Below are 20,422 nucleotides of genomic sequence, written 5' to 3' on the forward strand. Positions count from 1 at the left end.
GTAATGTTTATTTTACCATAAAAACAAAACAAAAAACTCTGAAGAACAGTGCCTAGCACAAAGCCAGCATGCTGTGCTTATTAAATTACTGAAATTAGAGTAACTGAAATAGTATCACTGGACTATCACCCTCCAAGGGGACAGAGTCACATCAGTCTAAATACTGGCATGTGCCCAGGGCCTGGTCAATTTGCGGCTCCACGAAGATTTGATCTTTGACTGCTTGAAACCCTTTCGCGTGCCTGAGTGCTTCACTGGTACTCCTAAAGCTCCCATTCACACTCTGCCTCTCCATAGCGCACACCCTACCCAACCCAGGGGACCTGGGATCCATGTAAATGGGCCCTGGATTGTGCACCCCACCAGATCCCCAGCCCAGGGTGCTCCTCAGCCTGGAGCATGGGCTCTGGCTCACCCAACTCCTGTGAGAACAGCCCCTATGACTCAAGAGCTCTTTTGGAGGGATGTCTGGCAGGGCAGCAGAGCCTGGAATCCCCCTCTGGTGGCTCTCCTAAGGGTCAAGGGCACAAGGGGTTCAGCCAGAGACTGGAGCTTCTAGAATAGCTACCAGCACTCAGGTGAGAGGGAACACCCATTGGGTCATGTGATCAGTGCAGGGTCAGGGCTGGGCACACCTCCTCCCCCTCCACTTTGGGAACCTGCCCTCAGGCCAGTCCTGCCCCTGTGGACAAGCATCCCATTCAGCCCTCCTCAGAGGTCAGTCTGGGATTGGACTGGTACTGCCAACATGTGGGCCAGCCCCTCTTACTAGTCCTTGCTGGGACTCCAAGTGGTGGCCAGGTGGGGAATAGATGGAAGCAATGAGCAATCCAACTTCCAGAGCTGGGAGATGAAAGCAGTCGACACAGCCCACCTCCTCCTGGAGGGCCAAACTCAAGTCCTAGAGCTGGTGGTCCTTGTAGCAATGAGTTTAAAGTCAACTCCCCACCCAGCCTTCCCTCCCACCCTTAACCCCCCAGGGCCTCCGTGGTCAGCTCAGGAGGCCTCTGCATGGTCCTGAGCAGGGGTTCAGGCCTGGTGTTCTAGCTCCCTGTGAGGCTGAGCCCAATGATGCAGCCCAGTGAAGGATGTGTGCAGAAAGGGGCCTGGCTCAGGGGTGGCCACCTGGAGGAGAAAAAGAAGACAAAAGTGCAGCAGCAGGTTTCTGTCCAGGAAGTCGGGTTACACATTTTAGTAACGGGACAGAGAAATGAGGCATCGGGACAACAGGGGCCACAGGGAGAATAAGAGATCTGAGAGTTGGGGTTTGGCGTCAATCTTACAAAGTGTATAAAGAATCTGTTTCTCTACAATAACAAAAAACAAAGGCTACAAGAGCGGTTGTATATACAAAACACTGAGATATTGCTTCACTTGCAAACAGTTCCTGACCAGACAGGGAGACAAGACAGAGAGAAGGGCACAGGGAGGGGTGGGGAGTGCGCTGCGTGCAGAAAGGGGGGGGAGGTCTTCTCCCAGCATATATCTACAGGCAGGAGCTGGATTCACGCACGCACAGGAGAGGCCAAGGTCAAAGGCGTGTGCCGGTGCTGGCTGTATGTGGGTGGTAGGGTGCCAGAAGCCTGTCTGCCTGACCCAGTCCCCTGGTCACTTGTTCTTCAGGCTTCAGCCCAGAGGGGGGTTCTGGGTGGGGACCAGGGCCAGCTGGGACAACTGGCCAGAGAGGAAGGGAGGTAATTGCTCCCTGGAGTCTGCTGTGGAAAACTGAAGCCTGCTTGGTGTGCCCATCCTCTTGCCTCTGGCTGGCCTGGTCCATCCTGCCACCCTCCTCACCCCACCCCACCCAGAGGGCCCACTGGGACCTAAGAAGAATAGGTGCAGCAGCCAGGTTTCAAGCTTTCCTGGGGCGGGGGAGAAGGACAGATGGTGCAGCTGGACTCCTGTTCTTCCTAAGCCCCAGCTGACTGTGCAGAGCTCAGTAGAGGGGTAGGAGCCAGTCGCAGAGGGACAGAGAGGGTCGGGTCAGAGAAGACATCATGGTGAGGGGCAGGCGAAGGATGAGGATGTGCACGCACGCATACTTGGACGAGGCACGGGGCAGTCACAGGTTCTGGCAGCACTGAAGCTTGTTCGGTTTCTGTCCATCAGTAGTGGGTGGCACACTGATGTCCACCACGTTGTTACCAGGGGACTCGTCATGGGCTGCGCGGTCTGCAATTTGCTTCTGTGACACGATGCGGTAGATCTCTGCAATGGGGGGATGTGAGGTGAGTGCCGTGCATACTCTTGCCTGTGGTGACTGGCCCCCTGCAGGACTCATCTGCATGTCACCTCCTCCAAGGTGCGCCCCTCCCAAAGGCCCCCACTGTGGCCTACCTGCACCTCTGACATAGGATTTTCCCCTGTGCACTCAGCAAGGGTAGAACCCAAATCTGGTCACAGAGATACCCTCCCCAGCCCAGGCTTCTTCTTCGTAAAGATCAGAGACCCCCTTCTCCTCAGAATAAACTTCCAGAAAAACAGGAGCTCTGGGCCTGAGACCATCTGCAGTCCCCTCTGGCTGTTCCCTGGTGGAGCCATGGGCTTACCCATGGAGCTGGGTGTCAAGTGCCAGTAGGGGTGGGATCTAGCCTGACTTCACAGAGCTTGCCATGTCTGTCCTCCTGTCCAGACTGACCAGCAGGTTTAAGGAATGAAGGGTTAGGGGCTGCATTCTGAAGCATGCAACCAGTGTAGCTGGTGTCCTTCCCACACCACCGTTGGTGGGCCTGCTGGGGGTTCCTGTGGCCCCCACCAGACCCTGGGATAACCTGTGAGAATGTTCTTGAAAGCTTCCTCTACGTTGGTGGAGTCCAAGGCTGAGGTCTCAATGAAGGACAAGTTGTTCTTCTCTGGAACAGAGAGAATATTGCCCAGGTGAGCAGAGGGCTCTCCTGCATCCTCTAGGGGCCCCTGTGTGCCTAACCACTCACCTGGCCCAGGAAATGAAGGGCTGGGGCCAAGAGAGTAGGACTGAGATGCCCATTCCTTGAAGAGGGGAGGATGGCACTGTGGCCATGCTCACAGCCAGGGAAAATGGGAAGGACCTGGAGGGGGCTGCTGGCTTTCCAGAAACTTCACGGATGCCTTAATCAAAGTCCCGCTCTCAGGAGCTGGCCCCTGCAGGAGGGCCCTGACCCTAAGTAAAACCCTTCGCCAACTGGTAGGTGCTCACCTGCGAAGGCTCGGGCCTCATCAGTGGGCACAGCCCGCAGGTGGCGCAGGTCGCTCTTGTTGCCCACCAGCATGATGACGATGTTACTGTCAGCATGGTCCCTCAGCTCCTTCAGCCAGCGTTCCACATTCTCGTATGTCAGGTGCTTGGCGATGTCATACACCAGCAGTGCACCCACTGCACCTCGGTAGTACCTGTGGGTACAGGGGGCAGGGCCTAGGAATGAGCTGCCTGCCAGCGTCCCATGGCAGCCCTCAAGACTCTGTGGTTAGCAGCTCCTGGACCCACACAGAGCCCAGCCGAGGGCGACCTTCATGGCCTTGCAAGAGGACTCTGTGCCCCAGATTCAACTCAAGACTGTGGGGGCCTATCCTAGCCGGTTTGGCTCAGTGGATAGAGCGTTGATCCGTGGACTGAAGGGTCCCAGATTCGATTCCGGTCAAGGACACATGCCCAGGTTGTGGGCTCGGTCCCCAGTAGGGGGCGTGCAGGAGGCAGCCGATCAATGGTTTTCGCTCATTATTGATATTTCTCTCTCTCTCTCCCTTCCTCTCTGAAATAAAAAATATACATTAAGAAGATAAATAAATAAAAAGGCTGTGTAGGCCTGAGGAGGGAGTTAAGTGCCTGAGGTCAGAAGACACCCACAAAAAGGGAGAAGGAAACAGTGCCTATGCAGGAAAAGGGCTGCTGCTAGGCCAAAGCTCCAAATCCTGCTGTGGCCTGGAGCACCAAGAAGAATAATGGACACATATCCACCCTGAGGGATTAAAGAGATGAAGAGGTAACCAGGCTTCAGTGGAAGGCATTGAGAGGAAAGCGTGTGACCAATGGGGAAATGGCTAAGGTAGCTGGAAGGAGGCAGCTCCAGTAGGTCCTGATGGCTGGGTGGCCATAGGGAGCCAAGGAAAGAGGAAGACTTGGAACATAGCCAGGCAGGGCAGGCCAAGCAGGCAGGACTGAGGGGTGGGCAGAGTGGAATGTCCCACTCCAGGGGTCAGAGGAGCATTGGACATGCCCACATGAGGTCACGGAGTGGTCAAGAGTGGGCACTGGTCTTTCCGAGGGTCCCACAGCTCCTGGGGGGGTGGGTGGTCTCATCCCTCCACCCTGGGCCAACTGCTCTCAGGGTTGTGCTCTCCCCTCTCCTCCTGCCCAACTCCTATCCCTCCTTCAGAGCCCACTAGCCCTATGTCCAAGACCTACATTTCCCCATCCCTGCCACTCACGCGGAGGTGATGGCACGGTAGCGTTCCTGGCCAGCGGTGTCCCAGATCTGCGCCTTGATGGTCTTGCCGTCCACCTGGATGCTGCGGGTGGCAAACTCCACACCAATGGTGCTCTTACTCTCCAGGTTGAATTCGTTGCGGGTGAAGCGGGACAGCAGGTTGCTCTTCCCCACACCCGAGTCCCCGATGAGCACCACTGTAAGGGTGGGGAGGGATACAGGTGCGGCTCCACGGGGCAGAGCAGGGCAGCCCACCAAGCAAAGACCCACACGCCACCCACGTCCACCTGCAGAGCCTTCACAGCAGTGCCCCAGGTTCTTTGGAAATGTGACAGCTAACAACAGGGTGGAGTCAGAGCTATCTAGAGCCCCTTGCCCAAGGCACCACATTTCTTGGTGCAGAAGCAAACAGTGGCTCCAGGTTTCCAGAAACACAGCCACTGCAGACAGCACAATACCCTTGCCTATGTCTGGTCCTTCAGAGCAGGGCTGCCCCAGCTAAGGCATAGGGACCCATGCATCCTGGCAGGCAGGTGACTTGGGGATCCATCAACCCCCAAACTTTCACTGCAGCCTGGAGGCCCAAGTAAACTCTGGGGTGGGTGACCTTGGGCAAGTCACTTAACCTCTCTGGACTGCCTTTTCCACAGGTGTGAAAAGAAAGACAGGAACAAGAGCCAGTTCAGGGAAGGGGACAACAGGAGCTTGTAGGATCAGAACTCAGCCAGAATCCAGCTGGCTAAGACAAGTGGGAAAGCAATTATTATTATTGTTCTACCACGTTACTACCAACAAAAATCTGGCTCCAGAGTTTTAAGTTACAGGAAATGGGAAGCCTCATGTCCCATGCCCACCCTGTTGCTTCTTCATGGAAAGTGGCTGCAAGCAAACCAACATTCAGTCCAACACAGCCAACTTACCCATTCAAAAGAGAAATGTGCCCTCTGCATGGAATTAAGAGGGAATAGAGCCTGCTAACCCTCCCATCAGCCAACCCCCAGTGTTGGACCGCCCTGCAGGGACATCCAGGACAAAAGCCCTCCAGAGTAGGGCAAAGCACTCCTAGTGGGTCTTTCCCATTAGGAGTGGGGCCACTCGAGATGATCCAGGAAGGTCCTAGGCCTGGGAAGGCTGGCCTCAGCCCCAGGGCATACTGGAGGAGCATTGTGTCGGTGTGTATGTACACATGCCTGGGGGTATATGCAGCACAGAAGAAACAACACACAGCAGAGATCAGACGCCCCAGCTGGAAACCACATGGACCCCCAAGTATGGGCCTTGGGCTCTGGCATCTGAGCGTGGATCTGCCCAGTGGAGAGCTGTCAGCACTGCAGGCTTGGTCACCCTCAGCCTGATGAAAAATGTTATGTGTGCATGCCCAGATTCCCCCAACTTCTTACCACCGTCTCTGCCCCAACCCTAGGTAATCCAGGCAGCCTCCTTCTTTCCTTGGGTGGCAGTGCCAGCCTCCCCTCTAGTGTCCCTGAGTTCACTCTCATTTCCAACCAACAGGCTGTTCTCCTGAGGCAACCACCAGGGGGTACTTGTGAGCACCTGAGTCAGGTCCTGCTCGTCTTCTGCCCACAGACCTCCAGGGCTTGCACCTCCCTTGGGATAAAAGCCTAAGTCCTCCCTAGGACCCACAAGGCCCTGCATGACCTGTCCCTGTCCCCTCCCTGCCCTCACCTCCTCTCTCTCCCCTGCTTGCTGACTCTGCCCCTGCCACACGGGCCTCCTCGCTAGGACTCAGATGTGCAAGTGCACACTGCCTTTTGCCTGGAATGTTCTTCCCCAGGTACCCGCCTGATTCCCACCCTCATCTCCTCCATGTGGTGCCTCAGATGGCACTCAATCAAGGCGGCCTTCCCTGCAGTCCTCTTAAAACCCCTTTCCTCCAAAACTCCCCACTCCCACCCCCTGCCTTTCCTCCATAGCTCTTACCACCCTCCCACACTTGCCAGGTTTCACTTATTTGTTTTTCGTCAGTCTTCTTCAAGGGTATGATATCAGATGGTCTCATTCCCTGCTGTATCCCCAGGCCCTGGCACAGAACCCCGCACATAGGACGGAGTGAACAAACAAATGATAAAGTGGCTGCAAGAATAGGACGAGGGCCACCAGTCATTGCCCATATAAATGTTGGAAAGGCCAGGATGCCTGGGCACTCCCTGGCACAGGTGCCCGCTGCAGAGAGATGGCCAGCAGGGCAGTGGCTGGGTTGGCTCTGGGTCCATTGTGGGAATGAGAACGGCACTGTCAAAGGCACAAGCAATCTATTGTCTTGGGGAAATAAAGGGCCCTTGTGGACACGACCCCTAGCATTTCCACAGAAGGTGGTGGCAATGCTGGCCAGGAAATGGCCTCCCCAGACATGCCACTTGGCTGGCAGGGCAGGCAAGCCTAGTTGGCAAAAACAAAGAACTGGCACCTCTTGAAGGCCTGGGTCCTCTGGCCTGCCCCACAACAGTGTAGCACCACCAGAGCCCACACTCAGATGCTCAGGCAAATTGAGTGGCCATTTGGGTGGGGAGCACACTCCCCTACTTCAGGCAGAGCAGAGTCCCATCTCTCCTCCAGGAAGCAGACCCTGATTATCCCAGGCTCCAGGGACCAGCACTTGGGGGCAATCTTACCACAGCTAGTCCCCTGGAAATTAGAGAACAAAGAAGAGGTGTTTGAAGCTGGGGCAGAGGCAGGGCCACCATATGCAATGGGAGAAGATGGTGTGCTTGGTTCTGGGACCAGTGGGCCTGGTGGAGTCATGTACAGGTGGCAGAACCAGGAGGCTGCCTTGGGAGCACTTGGCAGAGAGAGGTGAACACTGGGGCTGACAGTCACTCTCTCCTTGCCCCCTTTCCCAAAAGTACTTATAGATGGGGCAACCCAAAGGACAGGGCTCTGGGCCACCGTGGAAGCTTCCCACATTAACCACATCCTTATGGGCCAGGTGAGTGGCTCTAGAAAGGCCTCGGTGGCCCTTGGGAACACCACTGCTCCCACTATAGACACCACAGCCTGGTTGGTCGATCAGAGGAGAAACCAGGGGAGCCTTAAGGGACTGATGGGGCTGGGAAAAGGACCCACAGTTGACAGGATAAATGTGAGAATCTATAATTAGGTACAAATAAACAACCTCACTCCTGGGGAAAGGGGAATGTGCAGCAAAGAAAAGAAACACCACGTGGGGAAAACACCCAGGAGGATCTGCTGGCCTTGGGGTGGAGGTCAGGAGAGCCAACATGTGATATGGCTGCCAAAACAAACAAGACTGGTGGGAGGGCTGGACAGGCGGCAACCAGCGTCCCAAAGTGAGAGGTTGGCCCCTTTGTGCCCAGGATAGGGCCAGGGGAAGGTGACAGAAGCCTGAGGAAGGTTGGGAACTGAGTGGAGGGGGGGGCGAGGGAGGATGACTGTCCCCTTTTCTGCTAAAGGGTGGCCTTTACCAGGTGGCAGGGTCAGGGAGAAAGCTGGCCCTGGTCAACCCTTCTGATGCAGTCATGTCTTAGATGCCTCTCTAATGCCCAGGCCTGACCCTTTGCAGGCCATGGGGTTTCAGGAGGGGCTGGGACGGGAGGGTGTGCAGCATATTTATGTATCTGTCTACCTGCCATATTTATGTTATGTGGGGGTTGTGGCATGCCTGCTGGCTTCCCTCCTCCCTTCTTTATTTGCCAGAGCCAAATAGACTTCCCTTTTCCCATTTAAAAGAATGAAAACCTGGGTAAATTTAAAGACAAACATTAAAGGATAAAGGTGTGTGTGTGTGGGGTGGGGGGTTCTCCAACAAAATTTAAGTGTGAAGGGGAGGTCTCAAATGACCCCAGTTTGGAGAGCCCTGACTTTGTGGACTCAGAAAAGGAGGTCAGTGGGGGAGGGAAGCAGAGCAGGCGGGCACCATCCCCCCATGCCAGGTGCCACAGAAGTGGAATTAGTTTCCAGGAAGTGGACTAGACACAGCTGCTCCATTGCCCCTGACCCAGTAACTGAACTTCTGGGAACACACTTCAAGGAAATAACCCAAAGGGCAAAAGATGATTTGTGCAAACACTTGGAACTGGATTACTTGTATCAGCAAACAATTGAAAATAATAAGCTAGTGACCACAGAAACATGGAGGGGGTAACAAGGGGAATGCCCCCTGCCCTGGCAATGCCAAGGCCAGGTGTGTGCCCCACCTTGATCCAGGAGCAGCCACCTAAGGACAGACTGGGTAGCAGTATTGGAGTCTAGACCATCTGTCATCAGTCCCCCAAACCCTGCCAGAACTTCCCCTGCCTCTAAGGTGAGACCAACCACAAGGCTTAGTCTGCACCAGGGCCTTGGCCTGATGCCTGCTGACCACACAGCCTCAACTGCCAGTGACATATCAGCCTGCAGACACCTCCCAGAGCCCATAGTGCTGTGTGAAGACTCTGGGGCTCTGCAATGGGCACTCTCTCACCCAGGTAGGGAGTGCTCCACCCACTCTCCCCACCTCCAAAGTTCTCAGGTCACGTGCCCCAAGATGCTGGATGGTCACCCAATAAGGAAAGATTCCAACAGCTAGTGTGGCAGGCAGACCCTCACACAGCAGGCAGCCGAGCAAATGTACCCCATGTGGACCTGGCCAGTTTAGCTCAGTGGTTATAGTATTGGCCTGTGGACTGAAGTGCTGTGGGTTCAATTCCTGTCAAGGGCACATACCTCAGTTGCAGGTTTTATCCCTGGCCCTGGCAACCAATCAATGTGTCTCTCTCACTTCGATGTTTCTCTCTGTGTCTCTCTCTATCTCTCTCTCTCTTTCTCCCCCCACCCTTCCTCCCTACCTTCCACTCTCCCTCTAAAATAAATAAATAAATAAATAAATAAATAAATAAATAAATAAAAGCAATGGGAAAAATATCCTCAGGTGAGGATTTTTTTTTAAAAGTACCCTGTGAGGGCCCAGGAGTTAGCTCTCAAGGGCAGCCACTATCAGCCAGCACGAACAGCAGAAGGCCTGGCCAAAGTCCAGGTTGGCGCAGAAGGCACTATAAAGCCAGTGACCCCTAAACCAGCTGAGCTGAGAAATGAAGGACTCTAGCAACATGTAGCAAGTCTCTTCAGCTTGGGGCAGGGTGAAGGAGTTCCCCAACTGGCTGCAGGCCAGCTATGGCTGCCTGACCTACATAGGCCATACTTGAGGCTCACAAAGCCCTCTGTCCCTCCGGCTGGGAAAATCCTCCAGCAGGTTGGCCTGGACCCAAGCCATCATCGTTCTGTGCTGAAGGAGGCTGTCTGATACCTTAGTCCCAGATCCTGGCCATAAGCTCCCCCAAATACACTCCCTAAGTGGTAAAGCCAACAAATGGCCTGGTTTCATATTCTGCTCTAACACTTATTCTCTATGTCCTTGTCTCCCTGGGTTTCAAATTCTGCTCTAACACTTACTCATTATGTCCTTGTCTCCCTGGGCCTGTTTCCAGGTCCATAAAAAAAGAGGCTGGATAATACTGACCTCACAGGGTTGTGGTGAGGATTTCAATGAATTACTGTGTGTAAAGAGCTTAGAAAAGTGCAGGTACTTGGGTGATGCTATTAAGAGTTCTAAGTGTGTGCTTGCTTCCGCAGCACATATACTAAAATTGGAATGATAGAGATTAGCAAGGCCCCTGCGAAAGGATGACACCCAAATTCATGAAGCCTTATGTACCAGATAAAATTATAGATGGGAATTTTTTGTGCATCATCCACTATTATGTGTAATCATTAAACGATTTATATATCCTCTTGAAAAAAAAAGAGTTCTAAGAGTTAAGAGAGATAACTATTGCTGTTAACCTCCAGGCCTGGGTCCAACACACACAGTTCCCCCCACCCCCATGCCAGGCACCCCTCCACGCAATCTGTGTCCCCCAACACACATCTCAACCCGCAGAGTCCACGCCTCCCTTCTCGGCCACGCCTCTAAAGGTGCTCACACCAAGTCTAACCACGCCCACCCTGTGAAGAGCACCGCCCCCGCCCGTCCGCCCTAGCCTTGGGCACGCCCACCACATCCTAGCCCCGCCTCCAATGGTCCCACCCCCACCCCCACCCCAACTGGAGCTTTCCACCCAGCCCGGCCCTCTAAAGATGGGGCGGTCCCGTCCCCTCCCGAGGCCTCGCCCCCAACGGCCTCTCCCACCGCTAGGGGCCCCACCTCCTCTGGGCGCATCCAAGGAACCTCGGGCCCTCAGGTCTGCCGAGTCTGCAGGGTCGCATACGCCGGCCCAAAGCTGTCGAGACCAGCCTGCTCCGGTCTTCTCGACTGCCTGTCCCGCCGGACACCAAATCCTGGGCTCCGACCTGGGCCCAGCGGCCTGGACGGAACTTCGGCCCGCCTGTCGGCCGCCGGCACCTCGTCCATTAGTGCCCCACCAGCCATACCTTTGAATAGGTAGTCGTACTCGTCGTCCCGGGTCCCCATTGTCCTGGCGCTTCCGGCGGGATCCACGGCTCCGCAGCCCCACCACAAACACCCGACGGGGGCGGGGCCGGCGCCGCGCAGAGCGGCGGCAGGATAGTCAATCAGCGCCGGGTGGCGTAGCGACGGGCACCCAGAGCAGCCAATCAGATGCGGAAGCAGAGCCCCCGGGGTGGGCACCGCCTGGGATCCACCTTGCTCGCCTCCGGTCGGCTGTAGAAAGGCGGAAGGAATGCGGACCTTTCTGAAGTGACAGCCGCATCAACCTCTCAGAGACTGGATCGGGAAGGCGGGGCGGAAGGCTGGTATAATTAAACTGATTGACGGGCGAGTAGCCAATGAGAGGCTTGATACAGACCGTGCCTGACCAACAGCGGAACTCTCCGGGAAAGAAAATGGGGCTACGCCCAGGTAATGTTACGCTATCTAACGTCCGGATGACATCATAGGTCACTGTGTGGGCCCACCGGCTCCGCCCCCATTAATGAAGGTTTTCCGAGGTCTCTGCGCGAGGTCTTTTCCACCTTGAGGTCCCTTCTCCTCTCTCGGTTGCAGTTTTCATCCTTACATTGGCGACTCATAACATTAACCCTCTGCCTCAGTTTCCCTCCTCTGTATAACAGGAAAGAAACCCACCTCATGGAAACTTGAAGATATCTAGATCTTTTCCCTAAACATGCACTAAATCAGCCACCCACTTTTTGTCATTAAGGTGTTTTTAAAAATATATATTTTATTGATTTTTTACAGAGAGGAAGGGAAAGGGATAGAGAGTTTGAAACATCGTTGAAAAAGAAACATCAATCAGCTGCCTCCTGCACACCCCCTATTAGGGATGTGCCCACAACCAAGATACATGCTCTTGACCAGAATCGAACCTGGGACCCTTCAGTCTGCAGGCCAACGCTCTATCCACTGAGCCAAACTGGTTAGGGCTAAGGTGATTTTATAAATTGTTGACATTATAGATGTCCCCTATTCTCCCCATATGTCCCCCTCCACCCGGACCTCGACCTCCTCTCCCTCTGGCTGTAACCACATTGTGTCTGTGTCCATGGGGTATTCATATATGTTCTTTGTCTATTCTCTTCTTTCCCCCAATGCCCCCCCCCACTCCCCTCTGATATCTGTTAGTCTGTACCATCCTATATAATTTATCATTATCCTATATAATAAAAGGCTAATATGCAAATAGACCAAACACTGGAACAACCAAACAACTGAACAACTGGTTGCTATGATGTGCGCTGACCACCGGGGTGTGTGTACGGAACATGGCGGGTGTTGGCTGCGGCAAGATGGTGGAGCAGGTGAGCAGGGGCGCCAGACCAAGGCAGGGCGCGGGTCGCTGTCATCGGGGAGAGCCTCTGGTGGTTACTGAAAATTCTTTGCTCCCACGTGCCATGGTCCCAATCCCTCGGCACCATGGAAGGAAGGACATAAATTGCCTTTTTGTGTCCCATCTTAATTGCCTTTTTATGTCCCTCCTTCCAGTGTGCTGGCCCTGATGGCCCCTGAGGGCTTCTCCACCTCCCCCTGCTCCTGAGGGGCGATTGGGGCAGCAGCAGCACCAGCCCCACTTGCACCCGCTGCTGGCACCAGCCCCAATCACTCCGGTGCAAGTGGGGCCGGCGCCGTCAGTGTGTGGGAGCAATGGTGGTGGGAGCGGGGCTGCCAGCAGACAGGAGACTGGGAGTGCAGTGGGAGGGGCAGGGTGGGGGCACGGAGGATGGGCTGAGACCCACCCCTGTGCTTACTGAAGCCTTGCAGCCCACAGTTCCTTTCAAGGTGCATGAATTCATGCACTGGGCCCCTAGTATATAATCCTAATATATAAAAACCCTGGGTCGTAATGACCAGTAACGACCGAGGCTCGACCAACCCGAAGTCAGTCCTGCAGTCGCTGGGTTGCTGTGGCAACCCAGTGCTGACTGCTTCTGCTGCAGTCATGGTGCCCCAGCATTGACTGCTGAGGGGGCTGCAAATCAGGGCCAGAGAGAGGCCTGAAGAGAGAAGCAGGGACTGATCCGTTGCCTCTGTGGCAGCTTTTGATCAGTACTTGCCTCTCTCTTTCTCTCCCAGTCTGGCCAGCAGCCATGCCTCCATTTCTCTCCAGGCCTCCACCTGGGCTGCTGATCAGCCCCGCCTTTCTGATCAGGCCCCGTTGATAGGCCCAGAGATGCTGACTGGCATAGAAACCGACCAATCAGAACCAAATCTGGGTGAAGTGTGAGGAACCAATGGCTGCCTAGGAGGCAGAACTTTTGACGCTGACTGGCATAGAAACTGACCAATAAGAACCAAATCTGGGTCAACTGTGAGGAGCCAATGGCTACCCAGGAGGCGGAGCTTTCTATGCTGACTGGCATAGACACCGACCAATCAGAACCAAATCTGGGTGCTTTGGGGAGCCAATGGCTGCCTAGGAGGCGAAGCTTTTGACGCTGACTGGCATAGAAACCGACCAATCCAGAACCAAATTGGCCAGCAGAGGAGGGCAGTTGGGGGCAAGATCAGGCCGGCAGGAGAGGGCAGTTAGGGGCAAGCAGGCAAGCAGGCAGAGGCAGTTAGGGGCAACCAGGCCGACAGGGGAGGGCAGTTAGGGGTGATCAGGCTGGCAGGCAGAGGCAGTTAGGGGCAATCAGGCAGGCAGGCAGGTGAGCAGTTAGGAGCCAGCAGTCCCAGATTGCGAGAGGGATGTCCGACTGCCGGTTTAGGCCCGATCCCTGTGGGGTCCTCCAAGGGGTCCCCAATTGGAGAGGGTGCAGGCTGGGCTGAGGGACCCCCCCCATACACGAATTTCGTGCACCGGGCCACTAGTAAAAGCATAATATGCAATTCGTTGGATGGGGAATGACTGGTTGCTATGATGCACACTGACCACCAGGGGGCAGACACTCACGCAGGAGCTGCCCCCTGGTGGTCAGTGTGCTCCCATAGCGGGAGCACCACTCAACCAGAAGCCCAGCTCAGGGCTGGCTAGCACAATGGCGGTGTAGGCAGGCAGTAAGGAGTGAGGGGTCCCAGACTGCAAGAGGGCGCAGGCTGGGCTGAGGGACCCTCCCACCCCCCATGCATGAATCTCGTGCATGGGGCCTCTAGTGTATCCATAACTCTGGTTCTATTTTGTTCATCAGTTTATACTATTCATTGGACTCCACATATAAGTGAGATCATACCGTATTTGTCTTTCTCTGATTGGCTTATTTTGCTTAGCATTATAATGTCCAGGTCCATCCATGCTGTCAAACAGTGCGAGTTCCTTCTTATTTACAGCCACATAGTATTCCATTGTGTAAATGTACCACAGCATTTTTATCCACTCATCTACTGATGGGCACTTGGGCTGTTTCCAGATCTTAGCTATTGTAAATAACACTGCTATGAACATAGGGGTACATGTATTCTTTCTGATTGGTGTTTGGGGATTCTTTTCTTTTTTAAAAAATATATTTTTATTGATTTCAAAGGGGGAGAGAGAAACATCAATAGCGAGAGAGACTTATTGCTCGGCTGCCTCTTGCACGCCCCCTACTGGGGATCAAGCTTGCTACCCGGGAATGTGCCCTTGAGCGGAATCTAACCCAGGACCCTTCAGTCCGCAGGTCCACGCTCTATCCACTGAGCCAAACTGGCTAGGGCCAAATATTTATAATCTTTACTGGACATCAGACTCTGTCCAACATAATCTCTCCTCTCTGTCCCTTACCCTATTTTATTACACACACACACACACACACACACACACACACACGCACGCACCACCCTAAGATTTCTCACTACCTAACCTTAAAGTATGTATTTCTTTCTTGGTCCATTAATCTGTTTAGTTTCTGTCTCAAGTCAATAAAATTATCAGCCTCATGAGGGCAGAGACGTGTCTGTTGCAATCACAGCTGTTCTCAATAAATATTTGGGATATGTGATGGATAATGTAAGCATAGATCTCATATACTAGTTATAACTATAACTATAATTACTTTTTATATAACTATAATTATTATTATTGCCTCGTGGACGTCATCCCTGCTATGTCCATCAGGCATCCTAGATATTAATTTGGCCTTTTTGCTCCTCCTCCTGTGTCTTAATTCTTCCTACCCCCACTCCATGATCAAAACCAGAGGTCATGTACTTTTCTCTCCTTTTCATCCTTACTCCCCTGGCCCTGCCTCCTTATCCCTCTCTTAATTGCCTTTTTATGTCCCTCCTTCCTCATATATTCTGACTACTTCTCCACTGCCATCACCCTGATTCTTGCCCCATCATCACTCCCTGGACCTCCCAGATCTCCCTGCTCTGCCCACACATGCACATGCTGTTCTTCCCACAGCAGTCAAAGGGAGTCTTTTAAAACATGAGTCATATTTTCTTGCTCCCCTGTTTAAAAATCGTTTTAGTCCTTTCCTTAATAAGTATTTACCTAGCACCTACTAAGTGCCAGGCAGCGTTCTAGGTGCTGGGGACACACTATTGAATAAGATAGTCCCAATCCTCATGGAGCTGACAGTTCAGTGGGGACAGGGAGACAAGAAGCAAGTAAACAACTCACGCCGTATTTGTCTTTCTCTGACTGGCTTATTTTGCTCAGTATTATAATCTCTAGGTCCCTCCATGGGAGGCATGCGATGAGGAAAATAGCCTGGGTTATTGTCAGGAGCAGCAAGAGCTCTGCACAGCACTGCTGCTCTGAGTCCATATATCCTTCTGAATTCTCAACTACGCCAAGTACCAGGGCAGGTTCCTTCTCAAACCCTGCCCATTGTACTAACTCTTGGGGCTGAGCCCCTTTGCCAGGGTCTGGACCTTGTTGGCTGCCGGGTGGTAGACAGAGAAGCCATGAGAAGTTGTGGGTCTATAAGAATGAGTCTTTATTGCAGAAGCCGTGGCCATATAAGCCATCAGACAAAGCAGTCCTTCACAGCAGCCCCATATAGGCAGCCACACACTGGCTGGTAAACACGTATTTTCCCCACACAGTAGTAGCAGTCTCTGTACCCACAGTTATTATCTGAGCAGCTGCATGCTGCCCCCTAGACTCACCACCTCACATAGTAATGGCACCTGAGCTCTCTGCCTCAGCAGCTTCTCCAACCTCTCCAGCCTCACATAGTAGCTATAATCCTCTGTGCCCACCTCAGCTTCTCCAGCACACGCCTCTGTCCATTACGCTGGCTGGCCTCTGTAGCCTCACACAGTAACTACCTCTGAGCGTCTCTTCCAGCACACTGGCTGGTTAATTACACGTATTATACTCCTTAGACAAAGAAGGCCAGTTGCCAACAATGACATTGATCAATTTGGCTACAGAAGGGCATAGTGACCATGAGATTGCTGTACTTGCTGTGCACCTGCACATAGTCCGTGTACCTGTGTATGGTATCTTAGCCTTGAACATTCTGATTATGAGTCCCAGGCTCAGTGTGGCCTTGACAATCCGGTGCACTCTAAACAGGGTCCCCACAGTTATGTGATAGTGGAGCTCCTTAATTAGGGAGTCAGGGAAGGTATCCTGAGGCAGGTGGCATTTGCACTGAGTCCTCAGGTAAGGGAGGAGATGGTGGATGCAACAGCAAGTGAAAGAGAGAACCTGATGATTCTGAACAGCCAGGACATGGTAGATGGAGAGTGAGTTCCAGGGGCCAGAGGTGAGATTAGGTGAAAAGGCCGGAAGAAAGCCTTAGTCAGCAAGCTCCTGGGCAGCTGGCTTGAAACCCAGCACATTCAGGCCAAATCCCCTCCCGACCTTACCCAGTTCACCATCCAGCTTCCTGCTCCATGCTGCAGCCAGATGGGGCTGTGCACTTCCCTCCCAGACCACTAGGCTTTTGCTCTCACAGTGACCTCTTTCTAGAATGCCATCCCACCCCCACCCCCCACCGTCTCTGTAGAATTTTTATCCTAATTTGAAAACTGACTCATAGGCCATGTTCACCAAATGAAGCCTTTTCTCCTGTTTTGGTCATGCTCCCTTCTCTGCCCTACACCCAGCATGACCAAAACATGGATGATGGGCCAGGTACAGAAGGTCACTGGGGTGGAAAGCCCCAAGTTCCTAGCAATGGACAAACAATTGCAGGGTAGAACCTCACCCCAGGGTGACTTTTGGATGTGGTTTGGACCCCCTGACCTTTCCTCCCTAGAGATAATATCTAGGCCTCAGTTGGATTTCTGCTCCAGGCTCAGATAAGCAACAAAATCAGCCTCAGGACCAGCTGCATTGAATAATGACCCCTTGCCCTGGTGCTGGTCAATCCATCAGTGGAGACCACAACCCTGAACTGACACACCTGGAAAACTGCTGCGATCTATTGAGATCTTCCCCTGGGACCTCCCCTAAAATCTCCACCCTCTGGAGAGTACCTGGTGCTTTTCCCTTCCCCCTCCATCTTCCCCTCCTGCCCAGGCACATTACCATTAGCTTCCCCTATAACTTTACCTCTATAACTTCTTTCCTAAGCCCATTTCTTCTAGGAATTACCACTGTGATTTTTCTCTCTTTTTTTCCTTTTTTAAAAATAATTCTTTATTGTTAAAAGTATTACATATGTTCCCCTTTTTTCTCCATTGACCCCCATCAGGCCACCCCTAACCCCCCTACCTCTGTGATTTTATAAATAAACTAGAGGCCTGGTGCATGAAATTCATGCACTCGGGGGGCGGGGGGTCCCTCAGCCCTGCCTTATCCCTCTCGCAGTCCAGGAGCCCTCAGGAGATGTCCAACTCCTGCGAAGGTGGGAGAGGCTCTGTGGCTGAGTGGCACTCCCCCTGGTGGTCAGTGCGCACATAGCAACTGGTCGTTCTGCCATTTGGTTTATTTGCATATTAGCCTTTTATTATATATGACTAGAAGCCCGATGCATGAAGATTCGTGCTAGAACGGGCTTTCCTTTCCCTGGCTGCCGGCACCGCCTTTCCACTCCGGCCCAGCCCCTTTCCGCTCAGGCCCTGGAGCCGCCTCTTTCTGCTCCAGCCCCGCCTTCCCACGCTGCCCAGAGGCCCTGAGAGACCGGGCATGGGGCAGAACACCTGCCACAAACGTCCCACCCCGTCACTCAGTGCCTGTGTATGCAAATTAACCGCCATCTTTGTTGGGTTCATTTGAATATCACTCCTGATTGGCTGGTGGTGTAGCGGAGATACAGTTAATTTACATGTTTGTCTATTATTAGGTAAGATATTCTATTACAGTTTGGGCCTTAGCTCTGAATTCTTTCCCAGCCAAAACCCAAGTACTGAGGTTGCTGAACCCAGGTTTGGCCTGACTCCACAGGTCAGACACCTGATGCTGTTGCCACCTACAACGGTAATAATAGTATTAGTAAGGATGGCTAATGTTTATATTGGGTGCTGTGAGCCAGATACTCACTGTTCTTTTTTTATGTAATGCTACATGAAATCCTCACACCAACAGGAGAACAGGAAGGGTGGTATGGGGTGGAAGGGTGGGGTACCAGAACCATCCCCATTTTCCAGATGCAGGAACTGAGGCCACAGTCACTTAGGAGATGGATATGCTTAAGCGCTCCAGCTCGAGTTAGACAGGTCTGGATTCACATCCTGATTCTTGTTTGGTTCTCAACTATGGTGGTTATTTTTTATGTTGTTCCTGGGGGTGAAGGGGCAGAAAATGTTGTGTTGGGAGGAGGTGGTGATAGTAGGAGAAGGGACAGGTTGGGAAGGTGAGCCCTCTTGGAAGAGCTTGAGAATTAAGAGGGAAGAGCTGGGGGGACCACCCCTCCACCAACACAGTTGGGATTTCCTACCAGTTCCAGCCACACAGAGTCTCAAGGGAGACTCTCCAAGTCTGCCTGGTACAGGACACCCCCAAACAAGGAGCCTGGAGAGGGCCTGGCCCACAGTGCTGAGGACTTCATGGCCCATACTCAACCAGGGCCCCAGGGAAGTTACTGTGTTCCTAGAATGTTCTAGGAAGAGGCAGCTGGGACTCAGGGCATAGGCAAAAGGTGTTTTCCTCTAACATGTGTTCTGGAGATAAGAGATCACATTATTCCAGGCCATATTGAAAGGAGTTTAGAAATAGAACAGGCAGTTAGGAAATAAGGGGGGTCCCTGGGAGAGGAAGACATACATTCACAGAGGATAGAGGAATGTTACAAGATAAGGGGAAGAGGAAGACCAGGGCACCAGGTGGGCTTTGGACTTTGAAACTCATACACTGCAAAAGAGTGACTAGGAAAGTACTGTGTCATAAAATGGGAAAGGGGTCCAATTAGAAGGGAGCGTAGATAGACAAAGAACTTCCAGCCTTTAAAAAACTTAGACAAAGGGGCTTAGTTGGTTACCCCCTTGGGTGCCCTTCCCTACGTGGGAGTTTGTGTTTGCTTCCAATAAATTTCCACACTTCTACTAACAAGTCCTTTTAGTCCACGAATTTTATTCTTCAAACTTCGTAAGACAAGAACCCACAAGGAGAGTCTGCTCGCCAAACTCCACGTTACAATATGATCTCGGTGATAATTTCAGGTGGTGCATTAAATAACATTGAACCACACACTGAGAAAGTCCTACCTTTTTTTTTTCCTTTTTTCAATCCTTTATTTCCTAACAAGGAGAGAGGCTTACTCTCTGTGGCTAATATCTCTTGAACAATTTTCTAACCCTCATCTTTCTCATTTTAAGAGCTGGGGGGACCACCCCTCCACCAACACAGTGGGACTTAGACTGAGAGTCTGCAGAAGGCAACAGGATCTGGCAAGGATTTTCTTCCTTACATTTTATTGTGAAAATTTTAAACATTTAGAAAAATGGAAAGAATTGTACAGAGAATATCTCTGTACTCATATTCCTACTACCTGGATCCCACTGTTAGTACAGCATTTTGCTTTATCACATATCTATCTCTCTATCCATCCATCATCTTACTTTTTTTAAAATATATTTTTTATTGATTTTAGAGAGGAAGGGAGAGGGAGAAACATCAATGAGGAGAGAATCATTGATTGGTTGTCTCCTGCAGGTCCCCCACTGGGGATCGAGCCTGAAACGGCATGTGCCCTTGACCAGAATTGAACCTGGGACCCTTCAGTCTGTAGGCCGACCCTCTGTCCCTGAGCCAAACCAGCTAGGGCTCTAGCTGGAATTTTAAAGCATTGGCATTGTTTTATTTTCATTGACTTTAGTTTTAGTGATCTATTTATGGCAGGTGATATTGGCTTTCCATATGTAGTAGAGATATGTGTTTACATTTTTTTCTTATCTTTATTTATTTGTTTTGTGTTTACATTTTTTTAAAACGGAGTCAAGGCCTAAGCCAGGTAGTTCAGTTGGTTAGAGCATCATCCTGATACACCAAGGTTGTGGGTTCCCTGGTCAGGGCACATACAAGAATCACTCAATAGCCCTGGCCAGTGTGGCTGGGCATCATCCAGTGCACTGAAAGGTGGCTGATTGAGTCCCAATCAAAGCACATGCCTGGGTTGCAGGCTCAAGCTCCAGTAGGAGGCATGCAGGAGGCAGCCGATCAATGTTGCATTCTCACAGTGATGTTTCTCTCTCTCTCCCTTCCTCTCTAAAAATCAAATTTAAAAATCTTTTAAAAATTTGTTTCAAAAATCAACCAGTAAGTGCATAA

General features: G+C 52.3%; 1 protein-coding gene across 1 annotated transcript; it reads right to left on the minus strand.

The window, feature by feature from the left end:
* On the minus strand, nt 1-11,111 carry RAB11B (RAB11B, member RAS oncogene family). The gene is made up of 5 exons (XM_080672000.1): nt 10,791-11,111; nt 4,405-4,600; nt 3,176-3,369; nt 2,772-2,852; nt 1-2,208 (listed from the first exon to the last, which is right to left on the minus strand). The coding sequence occupies exons 1-5, from the start codon at nt 10,828-10,830 to the stop codon at nt 2,063-2,065; spliced, it is 657 nt and encodes a 218-aa protein (XP_080528126.1). The 5' UTR covers nt 10,831-11,111; the 3' UTR covers nt 1-2,062.
* Between the last annotated feature and the right edge of the window lie 9,311 nt (nt 11,112-20,422).

Source organism: Plecotus auritus, assembly GCF_963455305.1.
Source record: "Plecotus auritus genome assembly, chromosome: 6".
NCBI lineage: Eukaryota > Metazoa > Chordata > Mammalia > Chiroptera > Vespertilionidae > Plecotus > Plecotus auritus.

What these genes read in the sequence shown, in the direction of transcription:
- RAB11B (XM_080672000.1), bottom strand. Translation starts at nt 10,830, where the DNA reads ATGGGGACCCGGGACGACGAGTACGACTACCTATTCAAAG. An exon ending in GTACGACTACCTATTCAAAG is followed by an intron (nt 4,601 to 10,790) that starts GTATGGCTGGTG and finishes CCACCCTTACAG; the next exon opens with TGGTGCTCATCGGGGACTCG. An exon ending in TACCGTGCCATCACCTCCGC is followed by an intron (nt 3,370 to 4,404) that starts GTGAGTGGCAGG and finishes CTGTACCCACAG; the next exon opens with GTACTACCGAGGTGCAGTGG.